The sequence below is a fragment of the Genypterus blacodes genome, unplaced genomic scaffold (assembly GCF_046128005.1).
Source record: "Genypterus blacodes isolate CSIRO-AG114 ecotype Tasmania unplaced genomic scaffold, CSIRO-AGI_Gbla_v1 ptg000032l_1, whole genome shotgun sequence".
In the NCBI taxonomy this organism is placed as follows: domain Eukaryota; kingdom Metazoa; phylum Chordata; class Actinopteri; order Ophidiiformes; family Ophidiidae; genus Genypterus; species Genypterus blacodes.
Genome location: NW_027466845.1, coordinates 2,709,370 through 2,723,665, shown reverse-complemented (window position 1 = coordinate 2,723,665; position 14,296 = coordinate 2,709,370). Strand labels below are relative to the sequence as shown.

The 14,296-nt window shown below is 43.9% G+C and overlaps 1 protein-coding gene across 2 annotated transcripts; it reads right to left on the bottom strand.

Annotated features, from left to right (window-relative positions):
- Positions 1–2,083: 2,083 nt before the first annotated feature.
- Positions 2,084–8,917, bottom strand: spartb (spartin b). 2 transcript variants are annotated; one of them, XM_076146127.1, is made up of 8 exons: positions 8,639–8,917; positions 7,485–8,293; positions 6,136–6,333; positions 5,191–5,338; positions 4,907–5,101; positions 4,646–4,804; positions 4,462–4,552; positions 2,084–3,750 (listed from the first exon to the last, which is right to left on the bottom strand). In XM_076146127.1, exons 2-8 carry the CDS (start codon positions 8,289–8,291, stop codon positions 3,549–3,551), a joined length of 1,800 nt encoding a protein of 599 aa, XP_076002242.1. In that variant the 5' UTR covers positions 8,292–8,293; positions 8,639–8,917; the 3' UTR covers positions 2,084–3,548. The 2 variants fall into 2 exon arrangements, with proteins under 2 accessions (XP_076002242.1, XP_076002243.1); XM_076146128.1 differs by having other exon boundaries at positions 3,536–4,305.
- Between the last annotated feature and the right edge of the window lie 5,379 nt (positions 8,918–14,296).

Genomic DNA, 14,296 nt, shown 5'->3' with positions numbered 1-14,296 from the left:
GCAGATTTAGCTTTTTTAAATTCTGTCGTAAAATTACATTAACGATATTTATAAGCACTTTTAAGGCTAATTATATATTTACATACGGTATATTTCAACAGTTTTTATATAAGTGTGAAGTGAAACTTTTTACATAACACACAGAATCATCATAATTATTTGGCTTATTATTTGATCTTTTTAAGATAACTGTTAACCGACACTACTCTACTTGCATTACGTAATGGGATGGATTGTTTTTCGTTAATATATGCTTTCCCAGGTATAACATTTAATAAAGTAAAATAATAAATTCGTTTAACAAATTAATAAAAACGTTTATCACACGGCGAAAGGTACGAAAACTGGAGGTTTCTGCCCCCTAGTGTTAGAAATGCTAACTGTAGCGCTAAGACAACGACGCCATACAAGTTACTGAGGGCGTTTTTCCGCCCCTAGCGTCCAAACATTATAATCGCAGCTTTACGTAAACAATTTTGATGAACGGTACAGTTCATCAGTACAGAACAGTTTCCTCTATCAACAGACTTGAAGCTTTGTTAGAGCAGCGAGTTTATGACGCATTTCCCAACAAAGGTGCCTCCGATTTTGCACTTGAATGTATTCAATCCCAGACAAACACATCACTTTATTATTTGGCTTCTGTCCAGCTGGCCAGCTAAAGACACAATCCACTTCAATTCAAGGTCGATTACTTTGGAAAATATCATAGTTGCGGATCAAGCTGCTCGACTGAAGCGATCAAAATGTCCTCAGTATATTACTAAAGCAATTTGGGTTCAAGTTCAGTACTTTCCTTCCTTATAGCTCCAATCATAATATTAAAAAATGTAAAAAAAAAACAAACATTTACTGTCCTTTATGGAGTACAAGTTTTGTATTTTGTCTGAAAGTAATAGTAAACAGTGACAATTGTCGTGATGTGACATGTGAATCATCTGTTCCCCGGGAACAAATGCTGCCAGTGTGCCAGGATCAATTCCTCTCGGCCTCTTTACAGTCTATAGAAAATAACTGAATGAACCCGGCCTCCACTCTGTTGAGCCCCGACACCACGTGTGCCTTTGCCGCAGCCACGTGCAACCACAGCCTCCCACCAGAGACGGGACCAGACCCATCTGAGAGCCAGGTCACCACACTGGAGCTGTGGGATGCCAGTCCAGGCCTGGTGGACCTCTGTGCTCTCTCTCTGAGTTTTAACCAAGAGAACCACTCACAGATTGATGCTGTTATCCCCCGACAGAACAAAGCCTGATTCATCCACCTGATGACGCTGACTCAGCATCAGTAGATCTTCAGAATCTGCTTGCTCCATCATCTATGACTCAGAGTGCATCATCAAGTCCTCATCAGACATCTGAGACTTTGGATCAATCGCCATCAAGTGCTTCCTCTGATGCTCACTGTGATATTGTTGACATTGACATTGTTCTCTCTCCTTACACATAGGCCGGAATCATGAGTATACTCCTGGTTTTGATTGGACAAAATACAACCAAATAATGTAAAATTAAGCGATTTGAAGAAAAACATTTGTTTTGCTATGATGTCATCTTGGTGTATCATCTGTTCTTTGTTAGTTGACTGCCTTTCTAGTAAATGAAGCTGGAGCTGAACTAATTTGCGATTTACTTGAAGCAGTTTGCGTGCATGAGAAGTGCATTTCTCCTGGATGGGTAGGATCTACATGTTAGGAGGCCATGAGTGTGTCTTTGGTTATGGCCACCCAAACACAATGTACAGTTAAGACCAAAGTGTATTTACAGTAAATATCAATAAATACATTTCTTAGCTGATTAGATGATAATTTACCTTTCTTTGTTACAATTGTTTTGATTTACCAAGATGCTTTACTTGTTTTAAAAAGCCACAGATGACATTTGCCACTATGTGGTTTGAGAACATGGAAGTCTGTTGGCCAATATTAAAGAATTGTTAGGTATAACTTAAAAATATACTTAATCTGTTGGAGTTTACTTTTCATTCTTCCACTGTCATGTTATGAAGAATGAACAGCCAACATTAATTCTGAAATAATTGTCTCCACATTTGTCACACACAGAGGAATACAACTTTTCAGTGATTTTAATTAGTTTAACCAACTTCTTAAAATGTAATCTTTATTTTAATTTTTAGCGAAATACATTAACTTCACAATTATACACACTTTGGAGGAGTCACACTCGATCACACTGGGAATCTTTTAATTGGATTGTAAGCATGTTCATCACATTTCAGTTGCAGAACACATTATAGCCACTCGGTGGCGCTATTAGGTTTCCACATCTCCATTTCCCAGCCAACACAGCAGCTTGTGGAGCATGACACACACTCCCAGCCCTCTTTCACAGCTTCAGCACTACACAACACTCATTTGGTCAGAAGAGCTTTGATATTTATAATAGGGCAGGGCAACGATTAGAATTTAGAGAGCAACAGTTGGGGCGCTCCCCGCCTGCACAGTCTTCAGTGTTGTACTGTCCAATGCTACCAGTCCTGTTTATAAATAAGTGGGTTACCATTTGTCATAGCGATACAAATATACAACTACATAGTTATAGAGGAATTGTATGTAAAATGACAGTCAGGAGGCGTTCAGAGGCCAAACACAGAAACAGAGGAACCAGATCCACTTCAGTCCAAAACTATCTGGCATGGAAACACTAGAGTCAAACTACAGTTCAATCTTTTTGTCTATTTAATAAAAAGAAAAGATTCCAAACTTTCATCTATTCAGTGGCCCCAGAACACAACACAACACACACACACTGAAATGGACACACAGCACGAAGCTAAGCAGCAGTTTCAGGTTTAAAGCTCCTCGTACGTGTGTTTTGGTATTTCTGAAAGACAAAACACGTCAACAACAATGACATCTGCAAGCTGCTAGAAGCTGCGTCACACTCTCACCACCTAATGAAGGTCTCACACACACACACACACACACACACAGGGATGCTATAGGCAGTGTATGGTTACAAAATCCTTAGGTTCTGCATATTGGAAAGTTATAGGCACAGTGGTCAGCATGTCATTCCATTTCCTTATGAACCTCAGAGAGAAAAACAATCAAATACGGAGGATGTTTTGTCCGAAACGCTTAAATCTGAAAATAGTGACGTAAAGGTCACGACCCCCCTGAACATTCCTTCACAGTAGAAACATCTCAAACACCCAAACCCTGACAAACGAACCCTTTATCTATATACATGCGTGTTGAGTGTTAGGAAGGTTTCAGTGTCCACCAGACAAACCAGCGCAGGGAAATGGGCTGAAATTGCATAAAAATCTTATAAATTAGAGAATACCATGATATGATAATGATAGAAAAAATCACCCATCAACCAACTCAACTTCTACTGTATCAATATAATCATCTTCCATAATTGAAGTAAAGATTAAAGTGCTTAAGAGCTTTACAGTCGTCCTGTTGTCAATATAAACATGTATCATAAATAAAGCATATTAAATATAGATTTGTTTAATAGAAGAATATGAATGATACTTTTAAGGCTGAGGGGAGGAGAGAGGAGCGGCGACCCGGCTGCTCAGTCGGTTTCCTCCATTTGTTTGGAGCTCCCCGGCTTCTCCTGGAGCTTGTAGTCTTCCAGGATGGCCTTGGCCGTCTGCTTGCCCGTCCTCTTCACCACGGCTTTCACCCCCAGGTTCTCGATGTTGAAGGCCGTCACGCCCATGTTGATGGCGGAGTTGACGGCGTGGTCCGTGGCCTGGCCCGCCGCCGCGCCGTACCTTCGCCGCGGGTCAGATTGGACGAGAGAGAGAGGGAGGGAGGGAGGAGGGAGGGAGGGAGAGAGAGAGGGAGGGAGGCCAGAGCACAGATGTGAGCCAGAGGTGAGAGAGGCGTCATCATGGGAGGAGAGAGCGCCTCAGAGGTGCCATGCAGTCAGTGAATTACATTGCGAAGGATCAGACCCATGCAGTGTGCAACAAACCAGACTGCAGGAGGAATAAGGTGAATTAGTCCTTTTGTAAACAGCAATCCAGGAATCTCTTATGAATTAGAACTTTTACAGCCCGAGAGAAGAAACAGCAGCAAGGATCTGAAGACATTCAGGACAGGAACTTCCTTCAATTATGAGATTTCCATTTCAGTGATGAATGTGTGTATTGCCAGAGAGGGGAACGTGCTGGTGGTGAAGAGGCACAACTGGTGAGCCAGATTGCCCCGATACAGAGTTCATGCTTTAGATTAGAGCTGTAAAGAGCTGAATAAGTGTGAGCAGTTAGGAAAATGTACACTTCTTCTCGTTAGGAGGGTCTAAGATGTTTTGAAGACCCCTAAATCTGCAAAGCAAGTCGAAGAGGAACATGTGAGAGCACGTTTGTTTGTCTGTCAGGCAGTCATTTGCAACATAGACAACAAAAACCAGTGTAGCAGGTAGAGAAATGTGCAGATGGTGTTTGTTTAGTGCTCAGTGGGGTTTTGAAGGGTCGACCTACTTGTGTTTGACAGTGGTGACCGTCTCTGATGCCACGTTTGTAGCGATGTTCTTTGCTGCCGTCTCCAGGCCGGTCCACATGGTTGCAAATCCTGTGAAGAAGCAGAAGGAAGCAGGTTTACAGCGTGTCAGAGACTTTAAAGCTCGGCGTCATCGTTTCCTCTGGGTGAAGCGGAGGCCTGTACCTTGCACTCCGCTGGCAGCCACCACCATGGCTCCGTCGATGTTGGAGCGCCCGTCTTTGTCCTTCTTCAGAGACTCGGGGATCAGCTTCACCCCGTGCTTCTTCACGTGCGGCGCCAGCTCACGGCCCACGCACCCGGCCACCGTGCACACGCCGTCCACTGCAGGGACACAGTGTGACTCGGTTAGAGACTCGCTGCCAAATAAGCACTTTGGAAAAAGAGGTCAGAGAGAAACGTGCTGACGGGAGAGGATGAGGTCACCTAGGAACTGGCTGACTTTCACGGCTCCTCCGGTCGCCTGCTTGGCCACGTGGAGCCCCTTGGTGACGGTGGGGCTGACGTGGGTGGGCTTGTCCTCCGGAGTGATGTGCTCCCTGAGCTTGGACGCCCCCTTGTTGATGGCCTTGCCTGTGAACTCGGCGCCCTTCACCAGACCCCAGCTCAGCCAGGATGCACCTGAGAGGACACAACAGCAGACCGAGCCTCAATATCGCCTCGGCGGTGTCGGGGGTTAAATCATTTAGAAGCCGTGTTGTTGCCCTCACCTGTCAGGATGCCGCTGGCCACCTTCTCGCTCCACTCAGGCAGGGTCTTCTCCTCCTCCTCTGCAGCCGGCGCCGCCGCCTCCTCCTCTGTTGGAGCGACAGGCACCTTCTGGCTGAGGTTAACCGCGTCTGCAGCTTCATCTGGGTCCTGATCAAACAGGCACATTAGCAGCTGGGAGAAATGGGTCAAATCTTCTCAGCTTCAATTTTGTGTTTGTCTGTGAGCGTCTCCATTCAAACCCGTGCCTCTGAGAGAAACCCCCCCACACTTCACACACAAAAGCTCCTCTCATCATTCTGGGCCGCTCTTCACAATTTACTATTTGTTACAAAGTGAACGCCGCCAGCAGTTTGATAAAATGTCAGTAAACAGGAAGTCCTTTGAGCTTAAAGCCTCAGAGCTGCAGTGAATCGCTGAGCTGCTCCTCTAACATGAAAGAGAAAGAAGGGTTAACATCCCTGCCTTTACTTTTATTACATCAAACAATTATAGTTAACTAATATACTAAGTCCCTACTTGCTGATGGGGAGTCGGAGCGCGGTCCATCAGAGAAGACGAGCGGCGAGCCTACATACCGCAGGAAGAACCGTGTATGTCATGGAGCCTTCATCGTGGCTGGACGGACTAAAGCTCTGAGGTCGTGTTCTAACTGCTGACCATAAGAGCATTACATCTCATGATTACTCATCACTCGCTCGTCTCAAATCCCTGCAATGCTGAGGTAAGGGGGAAGATGGAGCGGAGCGGACAGAGCGGGAGCGTCCTCCCCGGGTTCAACCACGAAAACAAGGGTCCAGAGCCTCACGGGGTCACGTAAGCCACAACTAACTCTTTAAAATGGGTTTCACTGACATTTAACTGCTGCTGCCGGTGTTCTCTTGCATGTTCTTAGGTGTAACCTTCATCACAATGAAGGTTACACCTAAGTCTGCGTCAGCACAGACCTGAACCCGGAGGTCGGTCATCTGGGACAGCAGGTCCTTGAAGAGCTCTCTGTCTGCGGCCGGCAGCTCGGAGGAGAGAACCACGCCCACGTAGTAACCGGGACCGGGGGCCATCATGTCTGGGAACATAAACACGCCCGTGTTGCACAGCAGCACCGGAGACTGAGTGGCCATGAGGGGGAAGAGCCAGTCACACACCTGCCAGCAGGAAGTGGAAGGGAACAGGATTACAGACAAGCAATATACTTTATGACGTCATAAACATGGAGAGATAACTGCTGCAATAATATCCAGCATATTTACAATGGAATCACATAGAACAGGGGGAGTTGTGGAGAATTTGGATAATTGTAGAAATGTGCAAAATAGCAGACTGACATGTTTACTGAGGGCGACAGGAAGTGAAACACAGCGAACCGTCCGAGAGACAGAGAAGCCAGAGGAGCCAGGAGAGACATGGGAGACTTTCCCTGTCCAGCAGGATTAGAGTCTCATCTGTTTAGCATAATTCCTTTGACTCATGTGACTGGCTGATGTCATCACCTAGCAACAGCACCTGGGAAATTCCCCACAGAGGAATCAAACTCCAGCCTGCTGATGCCCTCGTGTCAGAGCCGCTCAGGTTCATTAACAGGCGGCGTTCCTCCTCACACACGGCAACATGTCGCCGTGAGGGAATACCACATGAGGAGTCACCATAGGAGGAGGATTAAAGTTTGATGAAGGGGCTATTAACCCTTCAGGGCAACTCTGCCTCCTGTGATTTATTATCACATTTCTGGTTTCAGTGTTTACACAGCACAAACACGTTTACGGTGTAAACGGGTGGTGTGTTTGTACAAACTCTGTAACGAGATAACTTCATTAACTTCTGTGTTTGATTAACGAAATGACATCAGTGCTGGACCTTCAGAATATCAAGTAAGCTGTCATGGCAACAGGCCGCACATAAACATCCTGAACTGATTGAGCTAAAAGGGACATATATGACCAATGTTGGAAAGTGGTGCTATCACACAACCTGTCTGTCAGTTTGACCCTTTGCTCTCTCCCAGGATGACACAATCAGTCAACAACGCTCACATGATCACGTCCATTGATCCAGACTGAGGTGATTAGTGACTCTATCTCTCTCCTCTGATGAGTCACAGCAGACGTGTAGACGAGCAAACGGATTGCAAAATCGGGTTAAAGTGCTCGAGATAGACAGAGCTGACATCTGACAGAGCAGTGATGACATCTCACTGGCAGGGATTGCATCAGGTAGAGATGTTTATCTGCCCTCAGGCACCACAGTGAACTGAAACACCTGATTTCATTTTATCACCCAAAGCTGGTTGTTCTGTTACCTGGAGAAATGCTGGTGGTCTGTTGGGCGTCGTCTCCGAGCGCTCGGTGGTAAACTTCACCAGCCGCAGGTAGCCCGGGTAGGAGGGAGCGCTCACCTGACCCTCAGGTGTGACAAAGAACATCTGCACCCCGTAAGGAATCAGCAGCAGCTCCTCTCCGTCCTCAGCTAAACTCTGGGGCGAGGGCGAGTTAGACGTGCGGCTGTAGAACTCCTCTCCGACGACAGACAGCTCCCCCGCCTCGGTGCCGTAGGAGATGGAGAGGTGTCCGTCGGCTGCCTGAGGGGAGTAAGCTGGAGGTCGCTCGCCTGCATCCATGGGCTGCACAGTGAGAGGCAGAGCCACGCCGCCGGGTGCAGGCAGGCCTCCCACAGCTCCTGCAGGGGGCAGGTTGGGTGGAGCTGGTCTCCCTGGCTTCTCTTTGTTTGGGAGGTTGGGGTAGAGAACTCCTGCAGGCACAGCAGTGGAGCTCGGTGCAGGTCCAGGTCCAGGTCCAGGTCCAAGGTCCGAGCTGGTCTCTAGTATTGCAAGGCGAGTGGTGATGTTGTTGAGGGTCTCCTGCATCTTCTGCTGCATCTGCCTGGCTGAGTCCCAGGAGGGGCCCACACACTCGTCCCCCTTGGTGGGCACGCTGAGCCCCCGGAGGAGATGCTGCCGCCCCCGCTTGTAGAGCTCCAGAGCCTGGGCCATGTTTCCTGCCTCATCAGCTGTCAGTCCTTTATTCAGGCACTCAAACGCCCTCTCATAGCCATCTTTGATCACTTCACGTCTGGCATTGTCGAACGCATCTTGTTTGGCTTTCTCCATTCCTGACAGAGCAAAGATTACATTGATCTTAGTACACACAAGCTTATTCCATCAAGTTAAAAGCATTAAAACCTGATCCTGAACCCGATTAGTACAAGTACAAGAACCTCAATGCCGCCATTTTCTCCTTTTAGTCACTTCTATCGCCATTTCCACTGAAGAACACTTTCATTTTCAACAACTAAACATAACGGGTTGTGTTTATTTTAGCTCAACTCGTACAATTGCCACTTAACGAACAGCAAACGACTTACAAGCTAGTTTTGTTGTTATAACACCACTGCCTTTTAAAAGTTGACCTCATTCTTGGTGAAACTAGTTTGAGTAAGTAAACGTCGTAAACTTACCGTAGCCCGAGGAGTGTAAATAGTGATTAGCGTAATTATCCTGTTAGCTCTCCTTTAGCTACCGTTTACGTAGGTGACGGTGTTAAATGAGGGTTCTGGCAGGTGACGGGTGCCTGGGTCGTGTCCGGTCAGGGTCGGGTCTCCTGGGCTGTTGGGGTCCACTCGGGAGGCGTTTGTGTCGGCTGTCACTGATGCAGCTTCACACGGGTCTCCATTACAAACACACTGTTCTAATGAGGGACGAGCAGTTGGAGGTTTCCGCTCGTGACGTAGCGTGACGTAACGTAACGTATCACCCGATTTATTACGGCGAGCAGAGAGGGTCAAAAAAGCTGTAGCGTCACAGACAAAGTCTCCATCTAGTGGAGAATACGTGTAAATATCTACAGATAACTAAAATGGGATATTTATGGAATCTTTGTGTTCATGTGTGTAGATGTGAATATGATCCATTACATGTTAAATGTTGACTGAGGAATGCTAAATAAAATTCTGTGCTACATCTCAACAACTCTTGTTTATGGTTTTATGTTATATATGTCTATTTAACTTATACAGCAGGTAGGAAAAGAGGACAATATCTTGGCTCCACATTTTATCACCTAGATTGAGAAAATGTTTCTTCTCACCACCTTAGACCATTCTTACTGCAGTTCTTGAACTTTCTATATGAAGTTCAAGTATGTAAGACCAGACAACATAATTCTCTGTGGAGCCCCTGTGCAAATGACGGAACTCACAGCATCTGAGATCTATAATCAGATTAAAACTTGTTTGGATTCGCCGAGACCGCAAATCACCAGGGTGTTGACGAAGAGGAAAAAATGTTACTCATTTGACAAAGACATAGTGGTTTGCTTCAAAACATCTGTAGAAAGACAGCATGACGCTGTATTATAAACAGCTGCAGATCAACTTTGCTTTTTCAGCACCACACTGATGGAAAAACTAGACGTGGAGGAAGCGTGGTTGTTAGAGTGAAACGCTGCATAATTACGTTGTTTATCTTCCTCATTTTACACAAACTCTGGCCTCTGCATTGTTGTGGCTTGTATTGCATTGTGCCAAATTTACAAAGAGGCAAGAAACAACCTCATCTATTTATGAATACTACATATACATGATAGTGATGTATGAGGATCACATTGTCTCACCTATAAGACTGCAGAGGGCGCCAACTGCCATGTTAATAGAACATTTAATGAGACATGGAACAGAACAATTGTGTGGTTTATAAAATTGTGGTTTCAGGTCATCGAATATTTTTATAAAGCATTTTATGGAAGCATGGGAGAGATTAGGCCTACAGGATTGTATAAATGGCCACTAAAGCCCATTAAATAGCCTGTTATCAGTCTGTGGATGGTAAAGAGAAATGGCCATATGTATTTAAAGTCGGCAGTATGAATCAACTTCCATCTGTAAGTAAGAAGCCTCTTTGTCATCATATTTAGTGTCCCTGGTTTATCATTCAGCCAGCTGCCAGTGAGTGCAGATAGATGCTGTGAGACATCAGATTGTCTGCACAGAGAGCAGGCTGGACACACTCATCATAATGTGGTGAGGCAACACAATATGAGACTCATGCTAATGTCTAATGATCTATATCCTGTTCCCCCACAGTTAGCCTGAATGAGGCAAATGTGTAGTCAAATTGAGTAAACATGTATAAGCGTTACACACGTACATCATCTTGGAATCATTGCTGCTCTCACCTTGGTGTTTCCCTTCACACACATGTACAGAATAATCTTTAGAGTGTGTCTCTCATCTTTTCCACCGTTGCTCTGCTCCATGTGTGTCTTTATGCTTTTCACGCGTGGTTGTTTGTTTGAGTCTCTAACATTTTCCAAGGCGCATTACATTACTATCTTGTTTCCTCTTTTTCAGCTGAAACTTGGTGCAAGTTTTATTTTTTACTGTGTTTGATCCTTGTTGAGCTCAAAACAAGAAATGTCTATGAATTAAGTAAGCTATTGAAAAACATGTCCAGTCCACATGTGTGCATCATGTGTGTCCTTTACCATTTTGGAAAGTTGACTGCTTTCAAACATTTCAGTCAGATGTTGCTCATTCATAACAACTTTTTTTGCCAAAGGACATCAAAATAAAAGCCTTTTTCCTCCCCGGCTACTAAACTCACATCACGAGTGTCCTCAACCTTTTCCCTTCACTGCTGTCCTTACACACTGAACTCCAAAATGTTCCAAGTCCCGCCGAGTTCCAATTATATTGCGCGTTAAAAGTCAGAGCAGTACTGTGATGTCGTAGAATGAAAAAAAATGCCACAATATGATTTATTTTTCTAATGTAAAGCAGCAGCCTGTTAGCATTCCTGACTCGGAATGTGCTCATGTTAGTCTTTTACCAATTATTGCAGGGAGCACAGTGATAACACAGTCAACATGGAGATAAAATGAATGTGCTTAGAGAAGGAGAAATAAGACGCAAAACACAACCATAATTGGTTTAATCTATCTTCATGCATCTGCTCATCTACATCCCAACATTTAAACAAAATAAACTGAATTCTCTGGTGGTTCTTTAATGTTTTCTGCTCTGGTTTGTTGCAGAAATGCCACATTAATACAAACAATTGTAAATGTTTGACCATTAATGGAGGAATTCAGTAATTGAAAGCGGAGTCGAGCTGCAATGAAACTCCAAGTGTGTACTTCAGAAATTGTTAGTATGTAGTGCAACTTTACTGGCCCATTTTAACTTAAACATATCCATAAAATGCTTTAAAGAAGCTCATAAACTGCTCCATTCAAACGCCCCTCCGCCTGACCTGGAGCCTCCACAGCCAACACCACAAACCAGCAGCACAGTCACAGATCATAGAGCCATGCTGGATCGACTTGTTTGTTCATTCATTTATTGTGTGTGCTTTGTACTGGATTTCATTATTCAGCTGAGGAACTATTTATATCTTTATGGCCCTTTATGTTGTGGGAATATGACTGTTAAATCCTAAATCCTAAACCTAGCATTGTAGGATCTAACTCAGTTTTTTTAAACAAGTTTTCAACATAATCCCCTTCAAATTTGCTTTTGATTTTGAAAGCCGGTGAGAGTCTGAGGGGACGAATCAAGTGTGTGAGGTGGATTATTTATCACATATTGCACTAACATTTGAAATACAAACACATATTACAGTCCTTGATAACATCTTGATGAGTCGAGCTGAGACGTCATCAACCCCTGTGTTTGTGTGTTGTTTCTGTGTGTTTGTTACGGATGTGTCACACACTCAATTTATGAAAGTGAAGGTCAAAAATGATGGCTCTGTGTGTTGGTATGCGTTTGAAAGCAGGAGAGGAAATACTGAAAGGCCAGAGTATAAAGGGAGGAACTGCAGTAACTTGTACCTGAGTTGTCCTCAGGTACTTAACACTCCTCTTAAAACCAGCTACTGCGTGTGTGTGTGTGTGCACAAACACAAGCTGCTTTCTTCCTTGCACGTTTTCAAAACACTCTATGGAAACAGATTAGTGATGAAGCAAATGGAGCGTTGAGAATGAAACTTTATGGTGAACTTCATTAGTTTTCCTCATGATTTCACGTGGAGATTAGACAATGCACACGTTTTCCATACTAAAGAATTTAACTGAACAACAACAGTGAAGTTATTTAAGTGAAATCTCTTCTGCAGCTATGGATTAATGCAAACTATAGTTTTTAAAGTAACTATTTCAAATTAAAACATACAGGATTTGGTCTTTGCATGAGCTGCAGCACTAAGGTGATTAATACGGGCAGTAATAATAATAATAATAGCTCCTTGGACAAGGCGATTAAAAAGGCTATTAAGATAACAACTTATCTACATGATTGTAAGGCTCTTTGATGATCATTCATTCTCTGCTGAAAACAGTTACATTGTTCATCATTACAGCAAAATCTCACTAATAAGAAATATTCCAGCAGTAAATGGATAAAGTCTTAAAAATTACAAATTGTCTTAATTAAGGGGAAACTGTTGGACTTGTTGAATTTTGTATACGTTTGTATAATTGAACAAATGCTGTGAAAATGTATCTTATGTTTCTTTAAACCTGTTAAAACCTTTTGTGTGTTCTGAGACATCTTCGTCCCGTGTCCCACATTTTGTTATTTCTCAAAGATCTGGTCCAAAACCAAACACTGTCTAATCAAACCCACATGACCAGACAGAGTTAATGATAAACATGGGGATGTTACAGAAAGTCATATTTTCCTCTCGACCCTGCTTCTCAGGTCACAATATAGTAAAGTTAGCGTCGCCACGATACACAGATGATGTATTTGCTGCAATATGTTTTATGTTCCGACGCCATAAATTCTGTTTTGGCTTCACGTAAGGAGCCAGCAGGCTGAATGAACCGGAGCTCACACGGTCACAGCACAGAGAATACAAATACACTCACTGTTCTTTCATAAAACAAGTTCTGTTGACTTTCTACACATTTGCTTTCCTCATTAACTAAATGGAGACAAAGACTTTCTATTGTAAATGATACATCATATTTATAATAATTACAGCATGAGAGGCATAAATACAAAGGAAAACGATGATCCTGGAGTTTTCCAGTCTTATTGGATCCATTGCCAAACACTTTTGATCCTCTAGTTTACAGACATGTTTCCAAAGGTGTTTGGGGGAAATTTGAGGACTCATCCTTCATCCCAAAATATGTACTGCCATGGGAACTGTCAGCTCCGTTTGTCATACAACTCAAACACAAAACATATACATATGCCTATACTGTTGTGTTTCATGTTTCGTGTCTCACATTGCCCTTAGAATTTGCCAGAGGCCGATGAGAAAATATGTTGAGACATTTTTTTTGCTGGTGTGTGAGGTAACACACACACACACACACACACACACACACACACACACACACACACACACACACACACACACACACACACACACACACATCCCAGTCTGCAGCAGAGCTATCTCTGCTCTGTGATTTATGGACGGAGAGATCGTGTCTCTTCTGACTCCAAAAGAAGGAGGCGAGTCTCCAGCGTTCGTTCTGGAGGTGAAACAAGGCAAGAATTATTTGGAAAAATAATCTCTCTGTCCCCAGTTTTAATACAACGTCTGGGCTGAAAATGTGCTAAATATGGAGTGAGGTACAACTAATGTGAACCAGTGGTATAGTAGGAGAGATGAGGCACAACATGATTACCTTTGAGAGCTTGTCTATTAGAAAAACAAAAACTTCAATAAATCCGCCTGCCGTTAAAGAAAGATGTAACCACAGGCTACAGTGAGTCTTCCCATCAATCTGACACCTCTGGATGCACCAGCACTCTGCCTGAAGGGGAAACGACAGAGACAAGCAGACGTCATTTGCCCTAAACTAAGGTATGTTTCCCATAAATGGAGGTTATTTGCCCGGACTTGGTAAGATACTGAACTTCTGCAACGTAAAGCTCCAAAATCCAAACGGACAAACTCCACTGTGCCTGATACTTCCTTGTTTCACTTCACTTCTATTTCAGGGTGTAGAGATGTCATCTGTGAGTGTGCACGGCTCAGCTGGTGAACCGCTGCATGCATGAAACGTAGCTGCTTGAGATTCAGACACAGACGATCATCCTGCTTGTACTTACGAAGTACTTATCCATCAAGATTAGTTTATATTTACTCCATTAAAGGCT

What these genes read in the sequence shown, in the direction of transcription:
- spartb (XM_076146127.1), bottom strand. Translation starts at nt 8,291, where the DNA reads ATGGAGAAAGCCAAACAAGATGCGTTCGACAATGCCAGACGTGAAGTG. An exon ending in GGCCAGCGGCATCCTGACAG is followed by an intron (nt 5,102 to 5,190) that starts GTGAGGGCAACA and finishes GTGTCCTCTCAG; the next exon opens with GTGCATCCTGGCTGAGCTGG. An exon ending in GGCTGCCAGCGGAGTGCAAG is followed by an intron (nt 4,553 to 4,645) that starts GTACAGGCCTCC and finishes GCTTCTTCACAG; the next exon opens with GATTTGCAACCATGTGGACC.